The sequence below is a fragment of the Paroedura picta genome, chromosome 2 (assembly GCF_049243985.1).
Source record: "Paroedura picta isolate Pp20150507F chromosome 2, Ppicta_v3.0, whole genome shotgun sequence".
Lineage (NCBI taxonomy): Eukaryota > Metazoa > Chordata > Lepidosauria > Squamata > Gekkonidae > Paroedura > Paroedura picta.
Genome location: NC_135370.1, coordinates 30,638,243 through 30,663,653, shown reverse-complemented (window position 1 = coordinate 30,663,653; position 25,411 = coordinate 30,638,243). Strand labels below are relative to the sequence as shown.

The 25,411-nt window shown below is 46.2% G+C and overlaps 1 protein-coding gene across 5 annotated transcripts in view; it reads right to left on the bottom strand.

The window, feature by feature from the left end:
• ZNF385B (zinc finger protein 385B) overlaps positions 1-25,411 on the bottom strand; it is a 281,902-nt gene that overhangs the window by 224,788 nt on the left and 31,703 nt on the right. For all 5 annotated transcript variants that reach the window (XM_077319563.1, XM_077319559.1, XM_077319561.1 and 2 more), the window contains exon 2: positions 5,671-5,970. In XM_077319563.1, the coding sequence (XP_077175678.1) occupies positions 5,671-5,968 (298 nt within the window). In that variant the 5' untranslated portion in view covers positions 5,969-5,970. The remainder of the gene's footprint in view (positions 1-5,670; positions 5,971-25,411) is intronic.

Below are 25,411 nucleotides of genomic sequence, written 5' to 3'. Positions count from 1 at the left end.
TCTTATCTCATCAGACCCGTTTTGGGGCTGTTGATTTCTTTCACAAATGAGTCAGCTCCCATCTATCTGAAAAGTTCTGGTAGTGCCAGCAACAGAAGGACGTAAAGGGGAGAGAGAGAGAGAGAGAGAGAGAGAGAGAGGCATTCGGCTCATAAAACTGGCCAGATGAGGAATGATTGCCTCTGTCTTGTCCAAATCGTTATTAAGGGAGAAGAGCAGAGAGAGGCCTTTTCCCCAGATTAGCAAAGTGAAGAGCGGATGCCACAACCTCATCTCCTCTGAATGCTGACAGCACCATCTTGTGGCCGTTCTGTGTATAAAAGTGTCACACCAAATTCAAAAGTTGCCGTTTTAAAAAGTGTTCCCTCTATAAAAATTAACTGAAGAACAGGGTCATCTTAAAGAACAAATGAAATTTATTCCAGAATATGCTGTGAAGTTCTCACTTCACAGACTATACATGCGGCATCTGGTGAAGGAAAATCTGACTCAAGGATGTTTATTCCAGAATAAATTTTATTAAGTTTTTAACGTGTCTGAACTTGCATTTAAGATCCTTGCAGCACAAAAAAATAGCTAATGCTCTGGATCTTTGGTACATGGATCCACGTTACATGAGAGACATTTAAACAAATTTAGTGAGCAGGGGGAAAAAACCCTGATTTTTGCTCTTTCTGTGTTCACATTCCTCCCATTTCATCTTCTATTGACATTTTATGTCCTATCTTCTTATCCCTAGAACATCCCTAGAACCCTCAAAACCTAAAGCAGTAAGATCCCAAACTCCAACAGAGAATGAGAGTCATGGTGTCTGGGCAGAACAAGACTCCCCAGCCAGTGACTGTACACCCAGCTACCTTCTACAATTCCTATATCTGTAGCTTGCTAGTTATTATGTTGTTATTTCCTCTAAATACCCCGCACACAGAAACACACACATACACACAAACACCTCAAAAAGTTTCAGAAGTCTGTGATCTGAGTCTCTATTTCAGGCTTTCCCCTGGGCAGGATATAAAAAATATTTCTTTTTTTGTCCTACATGTTTGTAACCATATTCTGCATGATTTTTGTAACTCTTATTTCATCTGTGGTTAAAGTATTGGTTTAATAAATTAGCCCCTTTTATTCGTTCTCCCTGGATCCTTCAAACATCATGCTTAGCCACATAGGCCTGGAGGGGATGGGGAGGGGCCCCAGGTGGGTCCTGCCTACCTATGGGACCACTTGGTTGCTTATGCCCCCCGCAGGGCCCTTTGCTCTGCGGGTGCAAACCTACTGGTGGTTCTGGGCCCTCGGGATGTTCGCCTGGCCTCGACCCGGGCCAGGGCTTTAGTGGCCCAGGCCCCAACCAGGTGGAATGAGCTCCCGGAAGAGCTAAGAGCCCTGTCGGAGTTAACAGCTTTCTGCAGGGCCTGCAAGACGGAGCTCTTCCACCAGGCGTATGATTGAGGTCAGGGCGGGCGGTCCCGACATTAGATCTGGGCTCCCTGGGTTCATCTGAATGATCTGATTGCCTCACTCCCATATGAGCAACCTGATGTCCCTCGGCTAACGTGGGGCGGTTTGGGGAGAGTTAGTGGGGTTAGTTAGTGCTTGCCTGTTGCCTAAAGTTGATAACGTTGATAGTGTGGATTGGTTTTAATGGTTTTAACTATGGGATTTATTGCAATTTTTATCTTGTAAACCGCCATGAGCCTAAGGGAACGGCAATATAAAAGTTTAATTAATTAATTAATTAATTAATTAATGTACACAGCTATGTTTCTCAACCATATTCTGCACGATTGTACCACTTCTGGGCTTTCTTGAAGCCTGAAAAATGTTTCAGGGGTTTCTCAATGGTAAAAAAAGTGAGAAAGGAATAGAGAGTTACTCTGAGCCCTCTTTGGTCAAACCCTAAGGTCAGAGAATGGCAGCAGTTAGTTAAACCTTTTCCCCCATGGGAAGATGGGAAGGAGGGGGAGTGAGGGAATGGCACTTCCTCTTCCTGGGACACCCAGAGAGAGGTTCCTTCTGGTATCCAGGCCCCAGATCTTGAAGGGGCCATCCGTACTAGGGTTGAGCGCTCCGGAGCGCTTCGGCCGCTTCAAAGAGCACCAACACCCGAGGCGGCCCGGAACGCCACCTAATCCATACTGATACATCCATTTTAAGTTGAATTCTTTTAGTGCCCAGCCTGGCTTGCCACAGACATGATCAAATGACAGAAAGGTGCTCAATTTAAGCTCAACGAAGCCAAAGGCATGGGGGGGGGAAGCAGAATTTAAGTGTCGTTTTCGGGCTGGGGGGGGGGACAGCAAAAGGGGAGGAATCTACAAGGTGCAGAAAGGGTGAATGTTCCAAATCTGTGAAAATAAATACGCTCCCAGCCACTGAGATTTTAAATCTGTCACATCATTAATACTTTTGACTTTACCCAGAGAGCTCTTCAAAAGCAGCTATCTCTGTCTCCTCTAGATAGCACTCCTTAAGCATAGCTGCATTTCCCCCCCCCATCTGTCTTAGAATAAGAAAAGGATGATGGATATTACTTTTTTAAAAGGTGACCTCCAAAGGATTATAGTTTTAAAAGAAAAATAAGATCCAGACATAGTTTGCATCTTCATGAAAAAGGATACTTTATCCTTACTCTATAACAAAGACAAAAGGAGAATGGTTTGAGTCATATTAGACTGGTAGTATCTCTGCACTCTCAAAAGGCACTGAGCATTCTCAGACTTGTTGCAATTTAACTCCTCGGTGTTAGTTAGTTTCCAGTGGGAGGGAGGTGATTTCAAAAGATGGGAGGGCAGGGAAAACAAATCATCAACTTGGTTTGACACCTTGTGAAATTAAACATGAACCCTGTCATTTAAAAAAGAAATCTTGCATGTTCTGTCCTTCCTCTGATAACATGGCGCAGGAGAGGAAGTGTGTGATTGGCCCAGGATTCAGGGCCATGCGGCACAGGGTCAGTGGTCAAATGTTTCTGATGCTGCAACTCCCTGCTGGGAGCAGTGGCATTCTGGCACGACGTCTGCACGTTTCCTGCCTTGCAGTGATTCATCCCTCACTACTGGGGGCGCCATGAGTCAAACCGTAGCTGCCTTAACGAGCGGAATGAAGACTCTAAACCAGGCATTTTCAACCATGAAATCCTGGGCGTTCTTGACAGCCCTTGAAGGGTTTCCCAATTGGGTTTCCCAATTAGTTTTTAATATATTTTTTAATTTGTTGAACATGTCTCGGGTGATATGACCATATATGGGTCATATGACCCACCCACCCCTCCCCAGATGGCAAATGATGGGCCTGGAGGGGACAGGAAGGGGAGGGGCCCCAGGTAGGCATGTACACAGCTATGCTTCCCAACCATATTCTACACGACCATGCCACTTCTGGGGTTCCTCAAAGCTTGAAGAATGTTTCAGAGGGCTCTATGCAGCTACAGCTAGGTCTGATTAACTAACTCAGGAGTATCTTGGCAACAGAGGCCATTCTATCCCCAGGACTTAATCTCCACGCTACAAAGATGAGGTCTGTAGTTCCATTTTGAGGGTGGTATTGAAACTGAGGACGGAAGAGAAGACTGAGACAGAGATACATATGAACACCATTTGATATCCTGTTTGTCACAGCGCCCGAAAGCATACCTACACCACTGCTGTCATACCCGTGAAGGATAGAATCATAGAATCATAGAATAATAGAGTTGGAAGGGGCCATACAGGCCATCTAGTCCAACCCCCTGCTCAACGCAGGATTAGCCCTAAGCATCCTAAAGCAGGATGCTTGTATGATAAAATAATTCAAGGTCCCCAGAAACTAAATGAAAACCTGAAACATACTTGAGGACTAAACTGCAATCCCACTACAATAGTGGTACTAGAGTAAGAAGGACCCTATCCAATCAACTGACAAGACACTTTCATATCCTAAATGTAGGAGTACTAGTTCTGAAACCAAGTCCAGAGGTACAACATCTACCAGACCTCCATCTTATATCCATTTGTCTCTTAACGGCTCAAAAATGGATTGATTTCAGCAACACCAACGTTTCTGGATCCACCTCAGAAAAAGTTGTAACGTTTACTTGCCTTGTCCAAACGTGAAGTTTAACTTTGTACAGGGGAAATTTATGACTGCCCCTGCACTGTTCCAACATGTTTTTTCAAATTCCCATGGATCAGTGTTCCGCAGCCAACTCTGGATGAAGGCCAACGTAATACAAAAGGCGGATTCTCTGAACATATTTCAGTTGTTCTGTGGGCCACATTCACAGCTGAAATGCCAGGTAACCGGGCCGGCGAACTTGAGCGCTAGTTCAGTCCCTCGATCTTGTTAAGTTCTGTCCCTCGCCACAAATTCCACTTCTTTTTCTGGGGTGAAGGCAATTAACAAAGAGTCCTGGAGCTGCCTGAAACAGAAGTGGCTTGACTCCTACTCACATCAGTTACCGGATGCTTTGTTAACTTTCTTCAAACACAAAGAGAGACATAGAATCAGAATCACAGAATCATAGAGTTGGAAGGGGCCATACAGGCCATCTAGTCCAACCCCCTGCTCAACGCAGGATCAGCCCTAAGCATCCTAAAGCATCATTCCAGTACCCTTCCTTCATAAATAATCACATGGATTCAGGGCAAAATAGTATGTTAAATGCATTCATGTACTGCAAGCCTGTCATGATGGATGTTCAACGGGTCATGGGGGGACCCCTCCCTATAGCACTTGGGGGGGGCTATCCCCATAATTATGGACTCTTAAGGAAAAGGCCAACCTAAGAGACAAGGAACAATCATGAATCTCCAAGCTAGAATTAAGGTTACTTATGGAACACATCCATGCCGCCTTTCTGCCCAAATACAGTCCCCCAAGGGAGGGGGGGCATCAAAACATGAGAACATTTCAATATTAAAACAGCATTTTACAATAAAGTATATGTAAACAAACAATTCAATAAAATATACGTACAGACAAATGAACGTCACAGCACCGTAAAGGAGGACGAAAACCCGTTATTAGAAGTACGTCAAAAAAATCCAGTTTTCATCCATTGTGGGAGCTCTTGAGTGGGTCCACCGCTTTTGCCTTCTGCCTTAATGTATTGTTGTTGTTGCTGTTGTTGTTATTACATTTATTCCCCGCCACTCCCGAAGCTGGCTTGTGGCGGGTTACAGATGTCCGATAAACACCCATTAAACCCCCCATTAAAAGGACACAAAAACCCAAGAATAAAATCACAATCGAAAAGAGAACATGGCAGAATATCACCCTGCCCATCCCTACCTTTAGAGTGGGAAGGAAGGAGGGTTGAGATCTCAAGTTGTTGCTTAACACCGGGGGGGGGGGGGGATGCAGCCACAAGCAAGGGAGCAGGCTGCTTCCGCTGCTCCCCCTCTTCCCCTCACGAACAGGGATGTGCGATTCGGCCGCTTCAGTGGCCGTTCCCGCCGGTTGCAGCCAGGCCGAATCGCACATCCCGACTCACGAGTGTGAGTTCTCGCATGGTTTCTGTGCTGCACTCTTCCATCTACCTCCTCGTACACTGGCATCCAGCAGGGAAACCAAGGCTGTCCCATCACCAGACCTGAACACAGACCGCAATGGATCCAAATTTCATTTCTTGAGACAAAGGAGGTTGGCCACCGTGTTTCAGACCACAAGGGGGAATAAAAGATCACATACCTGCGCTGGTGTTCGGCAGCAAGCTCCCCGCGGCCGTGCTTGCAGGTAGCTTCCCGTTATTCAGCTGCTTTACTCTTTTGAGGTGAGACTTCCCATCATAATGAACCTGTGCCTGCGCTGCGGAATTCAACTGGATGTTGCAAACTTCACAGAAGGAAAACACCTCCTTTTTCTCTTGGCTCAACTGGTAGCTGGGCCTGTCGCTTCTCAGTCCTTTGGCTTCGAAGGGCTGCAGAAAAGCCGGTGGATTCATAATTCCATCTTCAAAGATGTGGTCGAGGCTTACTGGGCGCTTCATAACTGGAAGAACAAGACAAATCAAAATCAAATAACGAACCAACCGGTAATATTCAACTTGCGCCACTGCCAGCCTTATTATTGTATTCGAACGATTCCCACTTCCTTTTCAAAGGAGTGCTATTTTTTCTTGTTGCATATAGTCAATAATATCATTCTCGCTTTTTCCATGCAATCTATTTTTTAACATTTTGTGGACATACTTAATTACAGTACATAGCGGCATATTAAAGGCAATCAATGAAACATCTGTTTGCGCTCATCGGTGTTTTTCTCCACCCTGTATCAATTTCCCTCTCGACAACTACAGATCCATCACCTAGTGCGGCAATGAATCGATCAGACAACCAATTAGAAAAAAAAGCAATCGATCAATCAGAAAACCAATTAGCAAAAAAAGCATCCCTGTTTAAAATAGCTTGCAGATACTTGCTCCAAAATGTTTTTTTGTTGTTGTTGTTGCTGTTGTTAGGTGCAAAATCGTGTCCGACCCATCGCGACCCCAGGGACAATGATCCTCCAGGCCTTCCTATCCTCTACCATTCCCCGGAGTCCATTTAAGTTTGCACCGACTGCTTCAGTGACTCCATCCAGCCACCTCATTCTCTGTCATCCCCTTTTTCTTAGAAATGTTTTTTTTAGATCGTGTTTAAACAGCATCTAACAGGCCCCCCCTTTAAAAAACAGCCCCACAACAACATCTTGATTTGGAAATAGACCTATTGAAAGGGATGGCTCTAGAAATAGTGATTTGTTTGTTTAATGCATTTGATTTATATGCCGTCACTCACTGCAATGTCTGCTAGAATAGCTATAATCGATGTTGCTGCTAGTTACGGACATGACTTCAAATGGTTTTCATGTTATTATATTTTAACTTCCATGACTCTTCTGCATTAATGTTGCATACCACCCTGATATTTCCTGGATAACCCAGACTGACCTGGCCTCGTTAGATCTCAGATGCTAAGCAGGGTCAGTCTTGGTTAGTGGTTGGATGGGACCACCAAGGAAGTACAGGGATACTTACACAGAGGCAGACCACCTGTTAGTCTCTTCCCCTGAAAACCTTATGGGTCTGCCATATAAGTCAGCTGTGATTTGACAGCATTTTCCACCACTGCCATTTATAAAAGTTGCAAAGGGTAAGCACAGTTTTAGAAGAATGGTTGTCCCTTTTCTCACTCACAGGAGACTAAGCCAGTTCAGTGGATCTTAAGTTGGGACAGAAGTCCAGAGTTCCAGCTCATGAGCTCAGCACAGGGAGCCACAAAAGCACGAGTGTCTGGATGGTGCAGACGAAGCCACCTGAAACTCAACCACTCCAAGATGGAGGTCCTGTGGCTGGGCAGAAGGGGGCAGGATCAGGAAGTGCAGCTCCCAGTCCTGGATCAGGTGCAGCTTGAGGCTGTATCTACAGCCAGGAATTTTGGGGTGATCTTTGACGCCTATCGATGGAGGCGCAGGTCACTAGAGTAGCCCAAGTGGTGTTTTTCCATCTACAGCAGACTATTAGTACCCTACCTGTCTCTGGAACACCTGGCTACAGCGATCCGTGCAACGGTTACTTCTGGACCAGACTTCTGTAACTTGCTCTACGCAAGCCTTCCCTTGTCCTTGATATGGAAATGACAGTTGATGCAAAATGTGGCTGCTAGGGTCCTCTCTAGGTCATCTCGGAGAGCCCAAATGGGGGCCATGTTGACCCCCCCATGGCCAATGATGGACCTGGATGGGGTGGGAAGCGGAGGGGCCCTGGGTGGGCTTGTACACAGCTATGCCTGGAGATTCACATACATACCTCTAGACCTCCAGTCAGTTTCTAAAACTAGAATCCCTAAGACCAGTGGTCCCCAACCTGCGGTCCGCGGCCCGGTGTCGGGCCGCGGTTCCCTTTCCCCGCCCCCCCCCGCAGTAAAAAACTTCCCAGGCCACAAGCTTGCGGCCCGGGAAGCTTCTTACTGCGGGAGGAGGGGAGAGGGAATAAGGGCCGCGCTGCGCGGGCGGGGCTGTTGTCCTGCCGGTCCCCAGCCAAAAAAAGGTTGGGGACCACTGCCTAAGACCACCTGTTGAGTCCAATAGCACATTTGAGATACAAATGTCCACACAGAATTTGAAATGTGCCCACAGATTCAAAAAGCCGTACTGTAGTGCAATACGCAATGAAGGGTGGGTGCTGTTTTGCTGGTTGTGGGACATCCTGATCCATATTTCTTACAAAAATGTAGATAAGCAAAAAGGATTTTCAAACCATGCATATTTTAGGATAGATTATATTTTTAACAGGGACTGCCATTTTCTGTTTATCTAGGTGGTAACGCAACATAAAAGTCAATTCCATCATGCTCTTAAGGGATATAATTAATAACCAGAGCTAAAAATAAGAAGTGCGAAGTAGTAATTATCTTTTTGTAAAACGACACTAAAGTGCCAATGGCAGAATTGTGACTGGGAAGCTCATTCTCCTACCCACTGAGGAACTTGAGGGGTGTTCTTAGAAAATATGGCAATACATTTTTTTTTAAATTAAAGGAAATGATCATTTGGAATATTATTGGAACAACTGAATTTTCGGAAGAAATTAAAACTTCCCTTTTTGGAGCAAGTCGTGGTGGCTCATGACCATTAATGACAAGAGCGTCCTGAGCGTCAGGAAGTTCCTTGCCCCATAGCAATTTGGTTTAAATGGCTGGGAGCCATTTAACCCTCTGGCTCTGCTCCCCACCACTTTGAAAGGAGAGGGATAGCTATTTAACCCCTGCTTTCAGCTCCCCATGGCTTATCATCAGCTCTCAGCAATTTAAATCACCACTGCTTTCTGCTCCTTGTGGCTTTCCGTAGAGAACAGAAATCAGGGGTTTAAATGGCCCTGCTTTCTGTAGAGCTGCAGGAAGCAGAAAGGAAGTTTAAAATGAGGGGGCATCTAGGGGATAAGGGATAGGGGATAAAGTAGGGGATAGTAGGGGATAAAGTGCCTCCCTTCCTTCCATGGAAAGCCAGGACTAGCAGAAAACAGGGGGTGAAATACCCCCAGGGAGCCACTTCACCCTCATATTTAGCTTTCTGGTTCTGCTCCCCTCTACTTCGAAGTGATAGAGATCAAAACCAGATAATTAAATGGCTTTCAACTACTTAAAACCTCCCAATCTGTTCCCCGCCACCTCAAAGGATGGAGCAGAACCAGAGGGCCCTCTGCTTTTGCTCCCCATCACTTTGAAGCAGCAGGGAGCAGAACCAGAGGGTTTAATGGCTTGGAGCTCAGCTACTTGGTTTAAATACCTGGGAGCCATTTACACCCCTGCTCTCTGCTCCCTACAGCAGACCAGCATATCTGTTCATGTCAGTTCGTATTTTGTGCCCATCCATATCAACACCCATCTCCTTTGCTTCTTCCTATTTGATCCAGAGCACGAACTTAAACCATTATGTGCTACAAGCCAAACCAAAAGGACAGCTAACACGGAACTGCTAATCTGAAATCTGTAAAGGTTTACGTTCTACCCACTATGACTGGTTCTTGAAGCACAAATGCCTGGCTCATTTAGACAACGATAAGTGAATTCGGAAAGTGCAGAGATTCTTAGGAAGCGAGTGACACTTCATCAAAGTAAGAGCTACAAACATGTCAGTCCTTACTTGGATTTTTGTCAGTGAGCATTCTCTCAATGTAAAGTGAATGTAACTGCAGGGCTGGATAAAGCGGATAGTTCTACAAGTCCAGAGTTCTGTTTATAGGAAGTGGGGAACTTCCCTCACTGGCCATCTTCAAGCAGTGGCTGGACAGATCTTTATCCTGGATGCTTTAGGCTGATCCTGCATTGGGCAAGGGATTGGACTAGATGGCCTGTTTGGCCCCTTCCAACTCTAGGATTCCATGATTCTATAATAGCCAGCTGCATGCATCTGTGTTATGGACCAAGCAGCTCCAGCGGAGTACAATGGCACAGATGACTCGTCCGAGGAAGAGGCAGCCAGTTGGACTCACCCAAACACACAGCCAGTGACACTACAGGAGGAGGCAGTCTCTGAAGATGCAGACATGGATCGACAGCCCTCACCCACCCCCAGCCGTGAGTGGGCAACAGAGAGCCAGCCGCCAGCCAGTTTGCTTCCACTGTCTCCAGAACCTTGGGAGCAGTGTAGAAGGAACAATAGGAGGGAGCCGCAAGACAGAAGGCACAGTGCTAGATTGGCAGCAAAGCACAGACTCCATATCAGCCATGAGAATGAGTGTGGGCAGGAGCAGGACTGAAGAGCTGGTTCTTATATGCCGCTTTTCTCTACCTGAAGTCTCAAAGCGGCTTACAGTCTCCTTCCTTTCCTCTCCCTACAACACACACCCTGTGAGGTGGGTGAGGCTGAGAGAGCCCTGATATTACTGCTCGGTCAGAACAGCTTTATCAGTGCCGTGGTGAGCCCAAGGTCACCCAGCTGGCTGCATGTGGGGGAGCGCAGAATCGAACCTGGCTCACCAGATCAAAAATCCGCTCTCCTAACCAAAGGGAGTGACTGTGTGGAAGGGAGTGTGGAAACAAGAGGTTTCTTAATTCCCGACCTTGTTACCTGTATTTCTGCTTTACTCCCTGACCTGTGCTCTGTCTAGAACTCTGCTTTCAGATTTCCCTCTGGACATGGAGCTGCAAGTATGTTTTAACTGATATCTGAACTTCAGAATGGGATTTTGACTACCTCTGTGTGCCTGCAACAGGGACAATCCGAAAGCTTGGAAACAGTCCCTAAGCAGATTGTTATCCATCCCTCATTGTTTTATCAGGCTATAAGCGGCCTTTCTCAACATTTTTACCAATGAGAAACCCCTGAAACGTTCTTCAGACTTTGAGAAACCCCAGAAGCAGCATGATCATGCAGAATATGGTTGGGAGACAGAGCTGTGGACACGCCCAACCAGGGTGCCTCCCCTTCCCACCCCCTCCGGGCCCAGCACTGGCTACTGGGGGGGGGGGCAAATCGGCATGACCATATATGGTTGCATCACCCGATAAATTTTTAACAAATTTAAAAAATGTATTTAAACAATAACACCTAATCATTCAGGAAACGCTTCCATGGCCCCCCATGGGTTTCACAAAACCCTGGTTAAGAAAGTCTGCCTTACCTTTGTGCTTTGCTTTTCATGCCGCAAATCGTCTCGAGCACATTTAAAGGGCAAGTGTCTCAATAAGGATTTCACACATACAAGAACTGAATAATCTTTTCCTTCCATGTGCAATTTTCCCCATTAGATTAGCAATCTCCAGCTGCTGATAATCCCAGCAGAGAAGTATAGGAAACAAACCTCTTTGGGGGCCCATAAATACAGAGTCGAGCCTCTTGTGGCACAGAGTGGTAAGGCAGCAGACATGCAGTCTGAAAGCTCTGCCCATGAGGCTGGGAGTTCAATCCCAGCAGCCGGATCAAGGTTGACTCAGCCTTCCATCCTTCCGAGGTCAGTAAAATGAGTACCCAGCTTGCTGGGGGGTAAACGGTCATGACTGGGGAAGGCACTGGCAAACCACCCCGCATTGAGTCTGCCATGAAAACGCTGGAGGGCGTCACCCCAAGGGTCAGACATGACCCGGTGCTTGCAAAGGGGATACCTTTACCTTTAAATACAGAGTCAAACTGATGAATGCAGTCAGTCGTAGATACTAAGGTTGGCCATCATTTTGTAGAAAATGTATGACCCCTAAGTAGCATTCCTAAGGATCCTCTGATGCTATAAAACCCTGGAAAGCATGAGATAACATTACAACTAATCAGATTAAGTACCTGCCCATCTCTATTACCAAAGGTAACTTTTAATTCATAAGGATAACGTAGCCAGCTCCTACACTATGCATCCGTCCACGGAAAAGGATTTGGGATCTCCTGGTATCCACAAAATCGAGGTCTAAAGCGTCCAATCGTCTGCCCAACAGTGTTCTGAACTGCTAATAATCCTGCAGGAACGGAATGACTTAGCATCGTGATGTTCCACTGCTAAGCCACTGTGTCGCTTGCGCAGAGGTCATCGGCACACGTTGACAAAAGGGGCTCGGATGATGGCTGCGAAGCAAAGCTGACACCGTATCCCTCCGTCTGCACCGGGATGGCTTACTCGGCTCAGAAAGCAAATATCCCCCATGAGGTGTTATACCCCATCGTCCAGGTCATGCGGATTTAATCCTATTTAGAGGCCCTGGCTGCCTCCTGGGATTTCAAGCTCTAGGGGACCAAGAGCATTCTGGCCCCGTCGTTGGTGTTAGCCTCCCTGGTTTCAGGGACAAGCAGCAGCAGAAGCAGAAGAAGCAGAAGAAGAAGCAGAAGAAGAAGGTTGGTTCTTATATGCCGCTTTTCTCTACCCGAAGGAGTCTCAAAGTGGCTTCCAATCGCCTTCCCTTTCCTCTCCCCACAACAGACACCCTGATATTCCTGCTCGGTCAGAACAGCTTTATCAGGGCTGTGGCGAGCCCAAGGTCACTCAGCTGACTGCATGTGGGGGAGGAGCGGGAAATCAAACCCGGCTCGCCAGATTAGAAGTCCACACTTCTAACCACTGCACCAAACTGGCTCAACTGGACAAGCTGCAAGTTTGCCTGGACCTCCTATCTGCCTGGCTGGGAAAAGCACATGGGAACCTCTTTCCCTCTCACAAAATTCTAAGCTACAGAAATGGTGCAGTCTAGTGAGACTGACAGAAATTACAGGGGGCTTTTTGCACGGCTTCAAAATCGCACAATGGTTGCCAATTGGAAACGCTATTGATTTGCCATAACGCACGACGTCGTAGACAATCTGCAACACTCCTGAAACCGATCAGCAAAAAGCGCTTCGTTGTAGTGCTTTCAGGGGAATCCCAAAAAGTGGATTCACCCTCCGGAAAGCGCTACACTCTTGCAAACAATCTGCAACACTAGCGATAAAGACCTGTGCGTTAACATTGTTGCGGTTTCTTCAAAGCCCCTCCTCCTGAGCCTGTCCTCCAAACTTCCGGCGAAGCGATCGCCATTTTTTTTTCTCCGAGCGAGCGGGGATAAACGCACCAGCGAGCCTCTTTCTGTTTAGAGGCTTCCCTGGCTTCAGTCCTTCACCTTTAGTCACTAAGCACAAACCACATAAAAGCCCGTTTGCTGAAATAAAGTCCCTTTATTTTTTACACATTAATTCAGCCGAAAATCAGGCCCGTGAGAGGGGGGGGTTTATCACTCGAGGCAGCGTGGCAACGATCATACGATCAAACGACAGCTCACATTAGGCAGCTGGATGGGTCTCTCCGTTGCAACGAATCTACACAGATTCGTTACAATGGGTCTGTTTTTTTTTTTAAAAAAACCTTTCTTAAAGGGAAAGGGGCTGTTTGGGAGCATGCTAACGGCTGCCCATTGGCTGCTTGACGGCCAGGGGCGGGACGAGCTTGGAAATAGCGCTTCCTTTTCTGCCGAGACCGGAAGCTGTGGGAAACGCTACAAAACGCAACTGGATTCCACTACAAAGGCAGGTATGCATAACGACGAATTCCACTATTTTAAATGGCGATTTTTCGTTCAGTGACCAATTTGCAACAAAGATCCCGGTGCGTAAAGCCCCCAGGTGTGTTGGTCAGTCGAGGAGCCTCATACCCTGGCAAGGGATGTTATGTGATTTGATATTATGCTTGGGCTGAATCTAGTAAGGGGTGGGGTGGGGGCACAGTCAGGGTGCATTCTGAACAGCCTTTTGGTGGCTCTAGCATCCTAAGCTACAGATTTCTTTGAGGTTTGGGGGGGGGGGAACTGTCGTTTGGTGTAGTGACCTCCAGCAGCAGTTTTTCGGAGGTCTCCTGCAAGAAGAGAGTGGAAAGCCAGTGCTTCAACTTGTGCTTCATAGGATATGAAGAGCCAGTTTGGTGTAGTGGTTAGGAGTGTGGACTTCTAATCTGGCATGCCGGGTTCGATTCTGCGCTCCCCCACATGCAGCCAGCTGGGTGACCTTGGGCCAGTCACAGCACTGATAAAGCTGTTCTGACCCAGCAGTGATATCAGGGCAAGCTCAGCCTCACCCACCTCACAGGGTGCCTGTTAGTACTTCTGGATTAATGTGGCCTAAACCAGGGGTAGTGAACCTGTGGTCCTCCAGATGTCCATGGACTACAATTCCTATGAGCCCCTGCCAGCAATTGCTGGCAGGGGCTCATGGGAATTGTAGTCCATAAACAACTGGAGGACCACAGGCTCACTACCCCTGTCCTAAACCACAGGCCCGATGGAAGTGTGCCATTTTACAGGCCATGCGGAACAATCCTCCATATGCGTGTCTTTTCAACAAACTGATCTCATCAAGCATTCAGCTGTTTCCAGACTTTTTTTTTTTGTATCTAAGGTCTGTACTCACCCCCCACTGCTTTCCCCCACTGCTTCCCCCACTTCTAATTCACCTTTTTTCCAAATGTCCAACGTCGTCCTCAAACAATGGTGCCCAGAACAAAACAGAGTTCTCCGCATGAGATCTTATTAACCCTGGCAACAGTAATACAGCTTTTTTCAAGTTCTTGAAAACATTGCTCCTTTTAGCTCAGTCTAGAATAGCTTTTTGTCAACACTGAATTGCATTGACCTCAAATACAGTTTATTCTCCACTCTTCAGGGAAATGTCACAGAAGCTATGCTGAATTCAGTACCTTGGTGAGACGTCAACTTCTTTCAAACACTCAACATCTAGTGATTTCTGGGACCAACGCTCTGTCAAACATCTATAGCGGATGGATGGGAGTTAATGACCATATATATCCATATTGAGCCAGCCCCTCCCAAATAATGGGACCAATAATGGGCCTGGAGGGGGTGGGAAGGGGAGGGTGACACAAACTGTGGCTGACCTGCTCAATCAGAAGTAACCCTCTCGAATAGAACTGCTCCAGACACAGGTGGTGCTAAGAAGTTAGTCTTTATTGAAAGGATCGATAAGACAATGTGAAATACAGCATGGTGGGTGCAGAGGATGCAGTGACAGAGACAGAGATGGGTCGCCCTTATAGCAGTATTTATAGGAGGGTAATTCAGGTAATTCAGGGAAGAGGGGTTCACATAGGAAGAGGCTATTGATTTTAAAAGATGCGAATAGCTGGAGATATCTGGTCTGCCCTTGCAGTTGTTCTTGGCAGAACATTTCCAGCATTCCCCAAACAAACCAAGGACAGTGGCTTGATAAGAAAGCGTTCTCAGAATTCTCGCAGCGAGGGAGGGATAGTCTCCCTGAGCAATAAAGCCTGGCCAAAAGGCAAGAGAAGGTTGAAAGAAAGATATGGAATCTCACCAGGGGAGGGGGTGGAGCTCAATAAACTTCTAACTCAATCCTCCTGGCTCCGGCAGGAGAGCAGATCTGACAGAGGAGCCCTGGGTGGGCATGTACACGGCTATGCTTCCCAATTATACTCTGAATGATTCTGCACTTCTGGGGTTTCTCAAAGCCTGAAAAATGTTTCAGGGGTTTCATAGAATCATAAAATAATAGAGTTGGAAGGGATCTCATGGGTCATCTATGCAGGACACTCACAACCCTATCACTCATAAACTGTAACCTGCCACCCCCTTAAGCTTTCACAGAATCAGCCTCTCCGTCAGATGGCTCTCCAGCCCCTGCTTAAAAATTTCCGAAGATGGAGAACCCACCACCTCCCGAGGAAGCCTGTTCCACTGAGAAACTGCTCTGTCAGAAACTTCTTCTGGATGTTCAGATGGAATTTCTTTTGAATTAATTTAATCCCATTGGTTCTGGTCCGTCCTTCCAGGGCAAGAGAAAACTACTCTGCTCCATCCTCTATATGGCAGCCTTTTAAATATTTGAAGATGGCTATCAAATCCCCTCTCAGTCATCTCCTCTCCAGGCTAAACAGACCAAGCTCCCCCAACCTTCCCTCATACGTCTTAGTCTCCAAAGCCCTCACCATCTTTGTTGCCCTTCTCTTAGACACGCTCCAGTTTGTCTACATCCCTGGTGCCCAAAACTGAACACAGTACTCCAAGTGAGGCTGAACCAGACCAAAGTGGTACCATCATCTCCCGTGATCTGGACACGATACAGCCCAAAATCCCATTTGCCTTTTTAGCTACCGAGTCACACTGTTGACTTATGTTCAATGTATGGTCTACTAAGACTCCTAGATCTTTTTTGCACATGCTGCTGCCAAGACAGATTTCTCAATGGTAAGAAAGTTGAGGAAGGCTTGTCAAAAGCCAAGCTCTATGGTATAGCTGCAACAGTTCTGATGCTTCAGACAGAGATTCTCAACTGCAGTATCTACAACACACATTATTCAAACCTGATATAGTAAGGAAACAGATCAACAAATCCAGAACTATACCAAGGTCTCAGGGCTGGCAACAAACCAAGATGGCTATTCACTCCAACAACACAATCACTGGATGTAACACCACCTGCTATACCATCTTAGATTCACCCACATATTCATTTTCCAGGGTTATATATGACATCAACTGTCTGCAGTGACCTTCCACCCCCTACAGAGGACAAACAGGTCAGTCTCTATCCAAAAGAATATAAAAGGTAAAGGTATCCCCTGTGCAAGCACTAGGTCATGTCTGACCCTTGTGGTGATGCCCTCTAGCATTTTCCTGGCAGACTCAGTCCGGGGTGGTTTGCCAGTGCCTTCCCCAGTCATTACCGTTTACCTCCCAGCAGCAAGCTGGGTACTCATAAATGGACATAAATCTAACATTAAAAACTGTAGCCCTCAAGAAACAGTGGGAGAACATTTTAATTTTCCAGGTCACTCCACTGCTGATGTAAGGATGAGAGTCCTCAAAAAAAGAAATTTCAAGGGGAAATTACAACAGTGAGATTGCTGAACTTAATTCATGGGTCCAGAATGCTGTGCTGGCCTATCCTTCTCCTTGACCCAGAAACTCCAGCTAGTGCAGAACACAGCTGCTAAGGTTCATCCAGCCTGTGTTGAGGCAGCTGCACTAGTTGCCAGCTTGGGCCTGGATCAAGTTCTTGGTTCTGACCGTTAAGGCCATTCGCAGCTTGGGCCCAGCCTGAGGGACCTCTTGTCTGCTTATGCCCCCCACAAGGCCCTTCGCTCTCGAGTATTAATCTGTTAGTGGTCCCAGGCCACAAAGAGATATGCTTGGCCTCAATCTGCAGAGGACCTTTTCAGTTCTGGCCCTGACCTGGTGGAATGAGCTCCCAGGAGAGCTGAAAGCCCTGACGGAGCTGATGGAGCTATTCTGACAAGTCTATGGTTGAGGCCAGGTCAGTGATGGGACCCCCTTGGGTTGCGCTATACAACCTCTAGTACATCCCTTGTTAGATGACTGTGAGAGAGACCTGGCCATCTTGGTACCTTGGGAGTTATAGGGGTTTAGGGGGGTTTATGAGATTTTAGGGAATATTTTTATGTAATCTACCTTGAGCCTTTGGAGGAAGGCGGGCTATAAATTTTAACAACAACAACAGATCTTCCAAAGCTGTTTCAACATCAGATTCTTCTCACTACAGATGTTAATTTTCTGCCCCCAAGCATTTCACCTCTGCTCCAAGCAAACTGATTACAAAATGTGCTGTACTTTACCATATCCCTCCCACCTTCTGACCTAACCAGGGTTACATGTAACCCAACTTACAACAGAACCTTGGAACGGTGATGCTGGCTCAGGGCAATTTTTTAAAAAACCTAAATTTACCCAGGGTGGCTTTCTCCATATTTGGGGAGGCTGACCCACCCCCTCGGAAAAGGGCCAATAATGGATATAAAGGTCATACAAAACTTTGCTGGCCAAGTCTCCTCTTAGGTGGTCAACCTGTTGGTGGTGGCTAGAGTCTAGCGAGGTGAATCCTCTTGGGGTTGGTTGGGTCTTTGGTGGTTGTTTTGAGCTCTAGGAAGAGGTGAGGGTCCTGGAGGGTCTAGGTGATATCACTTCTGGTGACATGTCGCTTCAGAGGCTGTGACAGGTAGGCATGGCAGTTGACATCACTTCAGGATTACCTCAAAGCCTGCAAAATTCTTCTGAGGTTACTCCACAGTCAAAATGTTGAAAAAACACTGGACTAGATTCAAAGGACACAGTGATCTATATTTCAAATTGACATTTAAGAAAGGGAGCTCTGATTCTTGAAAGCTTATACCCTGAAACTCCTGTTGGTCACTAAGGCGCTACTGGCCTCAAAACTATTATTGGTGTAGATTAGACATTCTCAAGCAGGGTTTCATGAAACCTTGGGGTTTCTTGATAGCCCTGGAAGGATTTCCCAAATAGGTAGGAGATCATTTATATATTTATTTATTTATTTATTTATTTATTTATTTATTTATTTATTTATTTATTTATTTATTTATTTATTTATTTATTTATTTATTAAACATTTATCAGATGATATGACCATATATGGTCATGTCAACCTGTTCCTCCCTTCCAAAATGGCCAATGATGGGCCTAGAGGGAGTGGGAAGGGGAGGGGCCTCAAGTGGGCATGTCCACAGCTCTGCTTCCCAACCATATTCTGCGTGACTGCACCACTTCTGGAGTTACTCGAAGTCTGAAGATTGTTTCAGGGACTTCTCAATGGTAAAACAGCTGAGAAAGGCTTGTAGATATTTTTGAACAGGGCAGTAGAGGCCTCTTGTCCACTTGTTTTAAGATAAAATGGTGTAAACATTTAATTGGCCTCCTCTTCCCTTACACTGGGGGTTTTCTTCCTTCTCTTTTCATGCCCCACAGTCCTCCGTTTCTTCCTCTTCTCGACACATTTAGGAGCTTTATACTGCATCCCTTGACTGTCTGCCTTTTATTTTTAATTCTGGTATGTCAATGCAATCGCACTTCGTACTTGCCTTTCTTAGGATTCCTTTTGATTATCCAGTCATTAAAAAGATCTCTGTCTCAATCTCGTGGGTTTTCAACCATTCTTCTTTTTCATTTTCCACGACTATGAATCGTATCTATGCTTCTAGCCGCATTCATAAACTCCTTTGCAGAGAGTGTAATCTTTCCATGATACTTTTGCTGAAGGGCACATCCAATTTGTCAAAATCTGCATTGGTAAAGTCTAATGCCTGTTCTTCCTGTGACTTATTCTCTATTCTGTTCTCTACCCTTTTTGTAAGATCCTCCTATTCGGTTGTTCTGCAATTCTTTCTCCCAAGGTGCCTTTTACCTTCATCAAATCAAATCCAGATACACAATAACAAAAAAAAATCTCAAAGTCCCTAGATATCTTCAGCTATTTTAACTGAGAGGCCAGAATGGTCCCTAATTCTTGTAGAAACAAACTGCAGGATTCAATCCGCTCTCTGTGGACAGCCGCTGTCTGAGCCAGCAGATAAGTACAAATCCACCTCTTTGTGATCTGAACAACATTAATATTTTTATTTATTCATTTAATTTATATACTGTCCCTCACTATTATTATTTATTATTATTATTATATTACCCTCCACTCATGGCGTACCGTTAAAACTACACAAGAGAGTACAAAAAAAAGCCCAATATGGCGGAAAAAATAAACCTACTCCCCATGGGACACTTGCCACCCAGGGAGCACCCAAGACAGTCACGGGTGGCATACATCTCGATGGTGTACTTCCTGATGGGGGGAGGGGTAACCAGATCTTCCTCCTACACTGGCCTCAACCGTAAACCTGGCGGAAGAGTTCCATCTTACAGGCCCTGCGGAAAGCCGACAAATCCTGCTAGGGTTCTCTCCCAGGAGCTCATTCCACCAGGTAGGGGCTACGACCAAAAAGGCCCTGGCGCTGGTCAAGGCTAAGCATATTTTCCCTAGGGCCAGGAATGTCCAGCAGGTTGGTACCCACAGAACGCAAAGCCCTGTGGGGGACATAGGGTGACAAATGGTCCCTCATATACATTGGCCCCAGACCACAAAGGGCCTTAAAGGTTAAAACCAAAACGTTGAACCGGATCTGGGCCGCAACTAGAAACCAATGCAGCTGCCTCAGCAAAGCCTGGATATGGGGCCTCCAATATGTTCCTGTGAGGATCCTTGCAGACGCATTCTGTACCAGCTGCAATTTCCAGGTCAGGGACAAGGGCAGGCCCGCATAGAACAAGCTACATAAGTCTGTTCTGGAGGTGACTGTCACATAGATCACCATAGCGAGGTGCTCAGAGGGTGCTAGTAGCCTCGCCTAACAAAGGTGGAAAAGCGCCTGGTGAGCTACTTTCTTGATCTGGGCCTCCATGGTCAGTGAGGCATCCAAGGTCACTCCCAAATTCCTGGCTTGGGGCACAGTGATCAATTGCACCCCAGCCAGTATGAGCAAATGCGCTCCCTGTTCTGCCACCCTCCTACCTAGCCATAGGACCTCCATCTTGGAGGGATTGAGTTTGAGGCAACTCCGCTCAAGCCATCCAACCACGGCTTCCAAACTTCTGGCAAATGGTTCCGGAGTGGAGTCCGGGCGGCTGTCCATGAGGAAACAGAGGTAGGTGTCATCAGCATACTCCAGAGCTCCATACTCCCATCCCAAAGCTCCAGACCAGCAGGGCCAGTGGGCTCATAAATATGCTAAAAATAGTGAGGGAGAACACCCCTCCAAGGCACTCTCCAAGGGAGACTATAGGAGCACAACAGCTCATTCCCCACAGTCAACCACTGGGTCCAGTTCTGGAAAAAGAAGCGTAGCCAATCAAGGGATGTGCACCATATCCCTGTCCAGGCAAAGCAGTGAACCAATAACTCGTGGTCGACCACATCAAAGGCAGCCGACAGATCTAACATAACGAGTATGGCTGACCTGCCCCGATCCAACTGGTGCCAGAGATCATCCATCAGTGTGACCAGCACCATCTCCACCCTGTAGCCCGGATGGAAGCCAGACTGATATGCATCAAGAGCCGACAAGAGCCGTAGATACGAAAGTCCATAGATACATTTGCAACAATGAACATAATAGTCATGAACAGTTGGACTTCAATCAACATATGGGAACGGTGTATCCTGGGGCACCTGCAGCAAATCGGCGGGAACAACAAAAGTTTAAAAGCAGCTCTAGACTAGGGACATGTGGAGTGTCAAAGATGCCTGGTAAAAGGACCAGGTTGCAAGGAGGGCCCTGTTGCCAGCCTCAGTCAAAGGCCTCCACGTACACAGTTAGGTTGAGGAAATCTAGAGAAACATGCTTCATTTTATACTTCCAGCTATCTCCGCTTCTGAATTTAAGACTCGAGGTACTATAAAAAGCTGAACCATCTGGGCAGCAAGTTCCACCATACTGAATAGCATATGCTAGATCACCGTTAATAAGAACTACAACAGAACTCCCACTTCCCTTTTAAAGAAGGGCTGAAAAAAGTATCTCTGCGCTTTACAAAATATTCAGCGATCAGTTAATATGCCTATCCACCAGTATGGAACTGTGACAAAGTTAAAGTCCCTTAAAATTATCCTCCAAATCAAATCAAATCAAATCAAGTCAAATCAAATCAAAGAAGAAGAAGAAGAGGCAGAACAAGAGTTGGTTCTTATATGCTGCTTTTCTCTATCCAAAGGAGTCTCAAAGCGGCTTACAATCGCCTTCCCTTTCCTCTCCCCACAACAGACATCCTGTGAGGTGGGTGAGGCTGAGCTTGCCCTGACATTACTGCTCGGTCAGAACAGCTTTATCAGTGTTGTGGTGAGCCCAAGGTCACCAGCTGGCTGCATGTGGGGGAGCAGGGAATCAAACCCGGCATGCCAGATTAGAAGTCCGCACTCCTAACCACTCAAGGTTGACTCAGCCTTCCACCCTTCTGAGGTCGGTAAAATGAGTACCCAGCTTGCTGGGGGGTAAACGGTAATGACTGGGGAAGGCACTGGCAAACCACCCCGTGTTGAGTCTGCCATGAAAACGCTGGAGGGCGTCACCCCAAGGGTCAGACATGACTTGGTGCTTGCACAGGGGATACCTTTACCTTTACCTTTTACTCCTAACCACTACACCAAACTGGCTCTTCAAATCCTATGAAGCACGAGTTGAAGCACTGGCTTTCCACTCTCTTCTTGCAGGAGACCTCCGAAAAACTGCTGCTGGAGGTCACGGTACCCCTCTGGACAAAATAATATGGGGCTCAAGAAGAACTAGGCCCAGTTGTCCTTAAATTGGTCTTGTATCAACAACACTACCACTGACAGAAGCAGAAGAATTTTGGCCTGCTCTCAGCTCCTCACAGCAGAATCTCCTGAACTGTAAGGGAGGTTAGGCAGAGTGTGGATGACTGACCCAAGGTCACCCAGGAAGTTTTCATGGCAGAACTTGAGACTTTCAGATGAGGGACTTGGGAATGTTCAGCCTGGAGAAAAGGAGGTTGAGAGGGGACATGATAGCCCTCTTTAAGTATTTGAAAGGTTGTCATTTGGAGGAGGGCAAGATGCTGTTCCCATTGGCTGCAGAGGAGAAGACACGCAGTAATGGGTTTAAACTACAAGTACAACAATATAGGCTAGATATCAGGGAAAAAAATTTCACAGTCAGAGTAGTTCAGCAATGGAATAGGCTGCCTAAGGAGGTGGTGAGCTCCCCCTCACTGGCAGTCTTCAAGCAAAGTTTGGATACACACTTTTCTTGGATGCTTTAGGATGCTTAGGGCTGATCCTGCGTTGAGCAGGGGGTTGGACTAGATGGCCTGTATGGCCCCTTTCAACCCTATGATTCTATGATTCTATGATTCTATCCCAGTCCAACACCCAAATCACTACACCACCACCAGCACTTACATATGTCCAACAAGACTCGTCTACATTCCTCTCAGTTTTATGAAAAAATAGTGCAGTTCCCAAAATATCAGTAATACTGAAACAGACAGAAAAAGATGTGTGTATGAATTTCAGAACATATTTCATGAGGGTGAATGTGCATATCAAAGGTTTCTGGTTATCATGCATAAATTCTGCTTCGACTAGGTTCATAAGAGAAGTCAGCTTCTTGGGTGATACTAAAATATACATACCTTGGCCCCTTTGAACTACATATCATAGCGTACAAAGTGCTACAAAGTACACAAACATATATTACTGCTTTCAATATTTTTATTTTTCATTGATGGGATAAGTACAGTATTTCTGTCCTTGAATACAATTTCCATGCCAAAAAAAATCCCATCATTATCCTAGGTCAGGCTTTCTCAACTAGGGTTTAGTCAAACCTTGGGGTTTCTGGATGGCCTTGAAAGAATTTCCCAAATGGGTGGGTATGAATTTTTATTATATATTTTTAAAAATTCAATATTTATCAGTGATATGAACATATATGGTCATGTCAACCTACCCTTCCCAAAATGGCCGATGGGCCTAGAGAGGCTGTGAAGTGGAGGGGCCCAGGTGGCAGTAATTGCTGTGTACACAGCAATGCTTCCCAGCCACATTCTGCACGATCCTGCCACTTCTGGGATTTTTCAAAGCCTAAAGAATGTTTCAGGGGTATCTCAGTGGTAAAAAAGTTGAGAAAGGGTGTCTAACACCATGGCTGCTAGCAAAACTAAACTGGAAAACGATGGAAACATTCAAGGACAGTCTTGGATAAGGCATCAAAACATATTGACCAAGAAAGAAGAACAATTACTAGGGGGATGCAGGGCCTTGGGGTACATCTTTGGCTCCTGGCCTTCCTGCTTTGCTTAGTTTCGATATGGAACGACAATTGGATACTTACTATGAAGAGTCCTTCTCCTCTGAGGGGAAAAAGAGAACATGATGCTCAATTTTAAGTATGTGTTATTCTGTTCCCTTTGACTGTTCAGAAGCATTGATCTAGAAACGTACTGAATAGATATGACAATAAGAACTAGTCCAGATGGTTCAATTCCAATCATATAAAATGGCCTTTTATTGTAAAAGATTATCAACACCAACAATTTAACAGCATAACTCTCTACAGCAGATTTTAGTGCCTCCAGTGATTAGATATTACAAAATTATAGTATTTATGAAGATACTTAAAGCATATATAGAAAGCAATGTCAGCTCAAGTATTATTGAAATTACTCAATTAAACTTCTGCTCTTTTATTAAATTACTACAGAAACAAAAAAACACACACCATAGACCAGATGAAGCACAAATAAAACATCTGTTAGAAAGTCAAACAATGCACAAAGCTGAAGCACAAATGAAAACGTCTGATTACAAAAGCCTGGCCTACATTCTGTGGTACCAGTTTCTGAGTTTAATAGTTAAGGAGAGTGTTCTTGACCCCCTCGGAGGAGGAGGAGGAGGAGAAGAAGAAGAAGAGCTGGTTCTTACATGCCGTTTTTCTCTACCCAAAGGAGTCTCAAAGCAGCTTACAATCGCCTTCCCTTTTCTCTCCTCACAACAGACACCCTGTGAGGTGGGTGAGGCTGAGAGAGCCCTGATATTACTGAAGAAGAAGAAGAGTTGGTTCTTATATGCCACTTTTATCTACCCAAAGGTGTCTCAAAGCGGCTTACAATCGCCTTCCCTTTCCTCTCCTCACAACAGACACCCTGTGAGGTAGGTAAGGCTGAGGGAGCCCTGATATTACTGAAGAAGAAGAAGAGTTGGTTCTTATTTGCCACTTTTCTCTACCCAAAGGAGTCTAAAAGCAGCTTACATTGCCTTCCCTTTCCTCTCCTCACAACAGACACCCTGTGAGGTAGGTAAGGCTGAGGGAGCCCTGATATTACTGAAGAAGAGTTGGTTCTTATATGCCGCTTTTCTCTACCCAAAGGAGTCTCAAAGCGGCTTACAATCGCCTTCCCTTTCCTCTCCTCACAACAGACACCCTGTGAGGTGGGTGAGGCTGAGAGAGCCCTGATATTACTGAAGAAGAAGAAGAGTTGGTTCTTATATGCCACTTTTATCTACCCAAAGGTGTCTCAAAGCGGCTTACAATCGCCTTCCCTTTCCTCTCCTCACAACAGACACCCTGTGAGGTAGGTAAGGCTGAGGGAGCCCTGATATTACTGAAGAAGAAGAAGAGTTGGTTCTTATTTGCCACTTTTCTCTACCCAAAGGAGTCTCAAAGCGGCTTACAATCGCCTTCCCTTTCCTCTCCCCACAACAGACACCCTGTGAGGTGGGTGAGGCTGAGAGAGCCCTGATATTACTGCTTGGTCAGAATAGCTTTATCAGTGCTGTGGTGAGCCCAGGGTCACTCGGCTGGCTGCATGTGGGGAGGAGCGGGGAATCAAACCTAGCTTCCCAGATTAGAAGCCCACACTCTTAACCACTACACCAAGCTGGAGGAATGGATGGACTAAAGGTGAACTCTTCCCCCCATCCACCCATGCCTCCATTGTAACCTCACACACAATTACCCAACAATTGTTAGCACCACAAGTTTCTAGACCAGTGGTTCTTAACCTGGGGGTCAGGAACCCTTTGGGGGGTCTAACAACCCTTTCACAGGGGTCACGGCAGGGCAAGCACCTTGGCCAGGGGGGCACCATCCACACAACAGCCTTGAGGGGTAGATCGAAAAGAGCAAGATCGGCAGAACTGAACTGAGAAACCC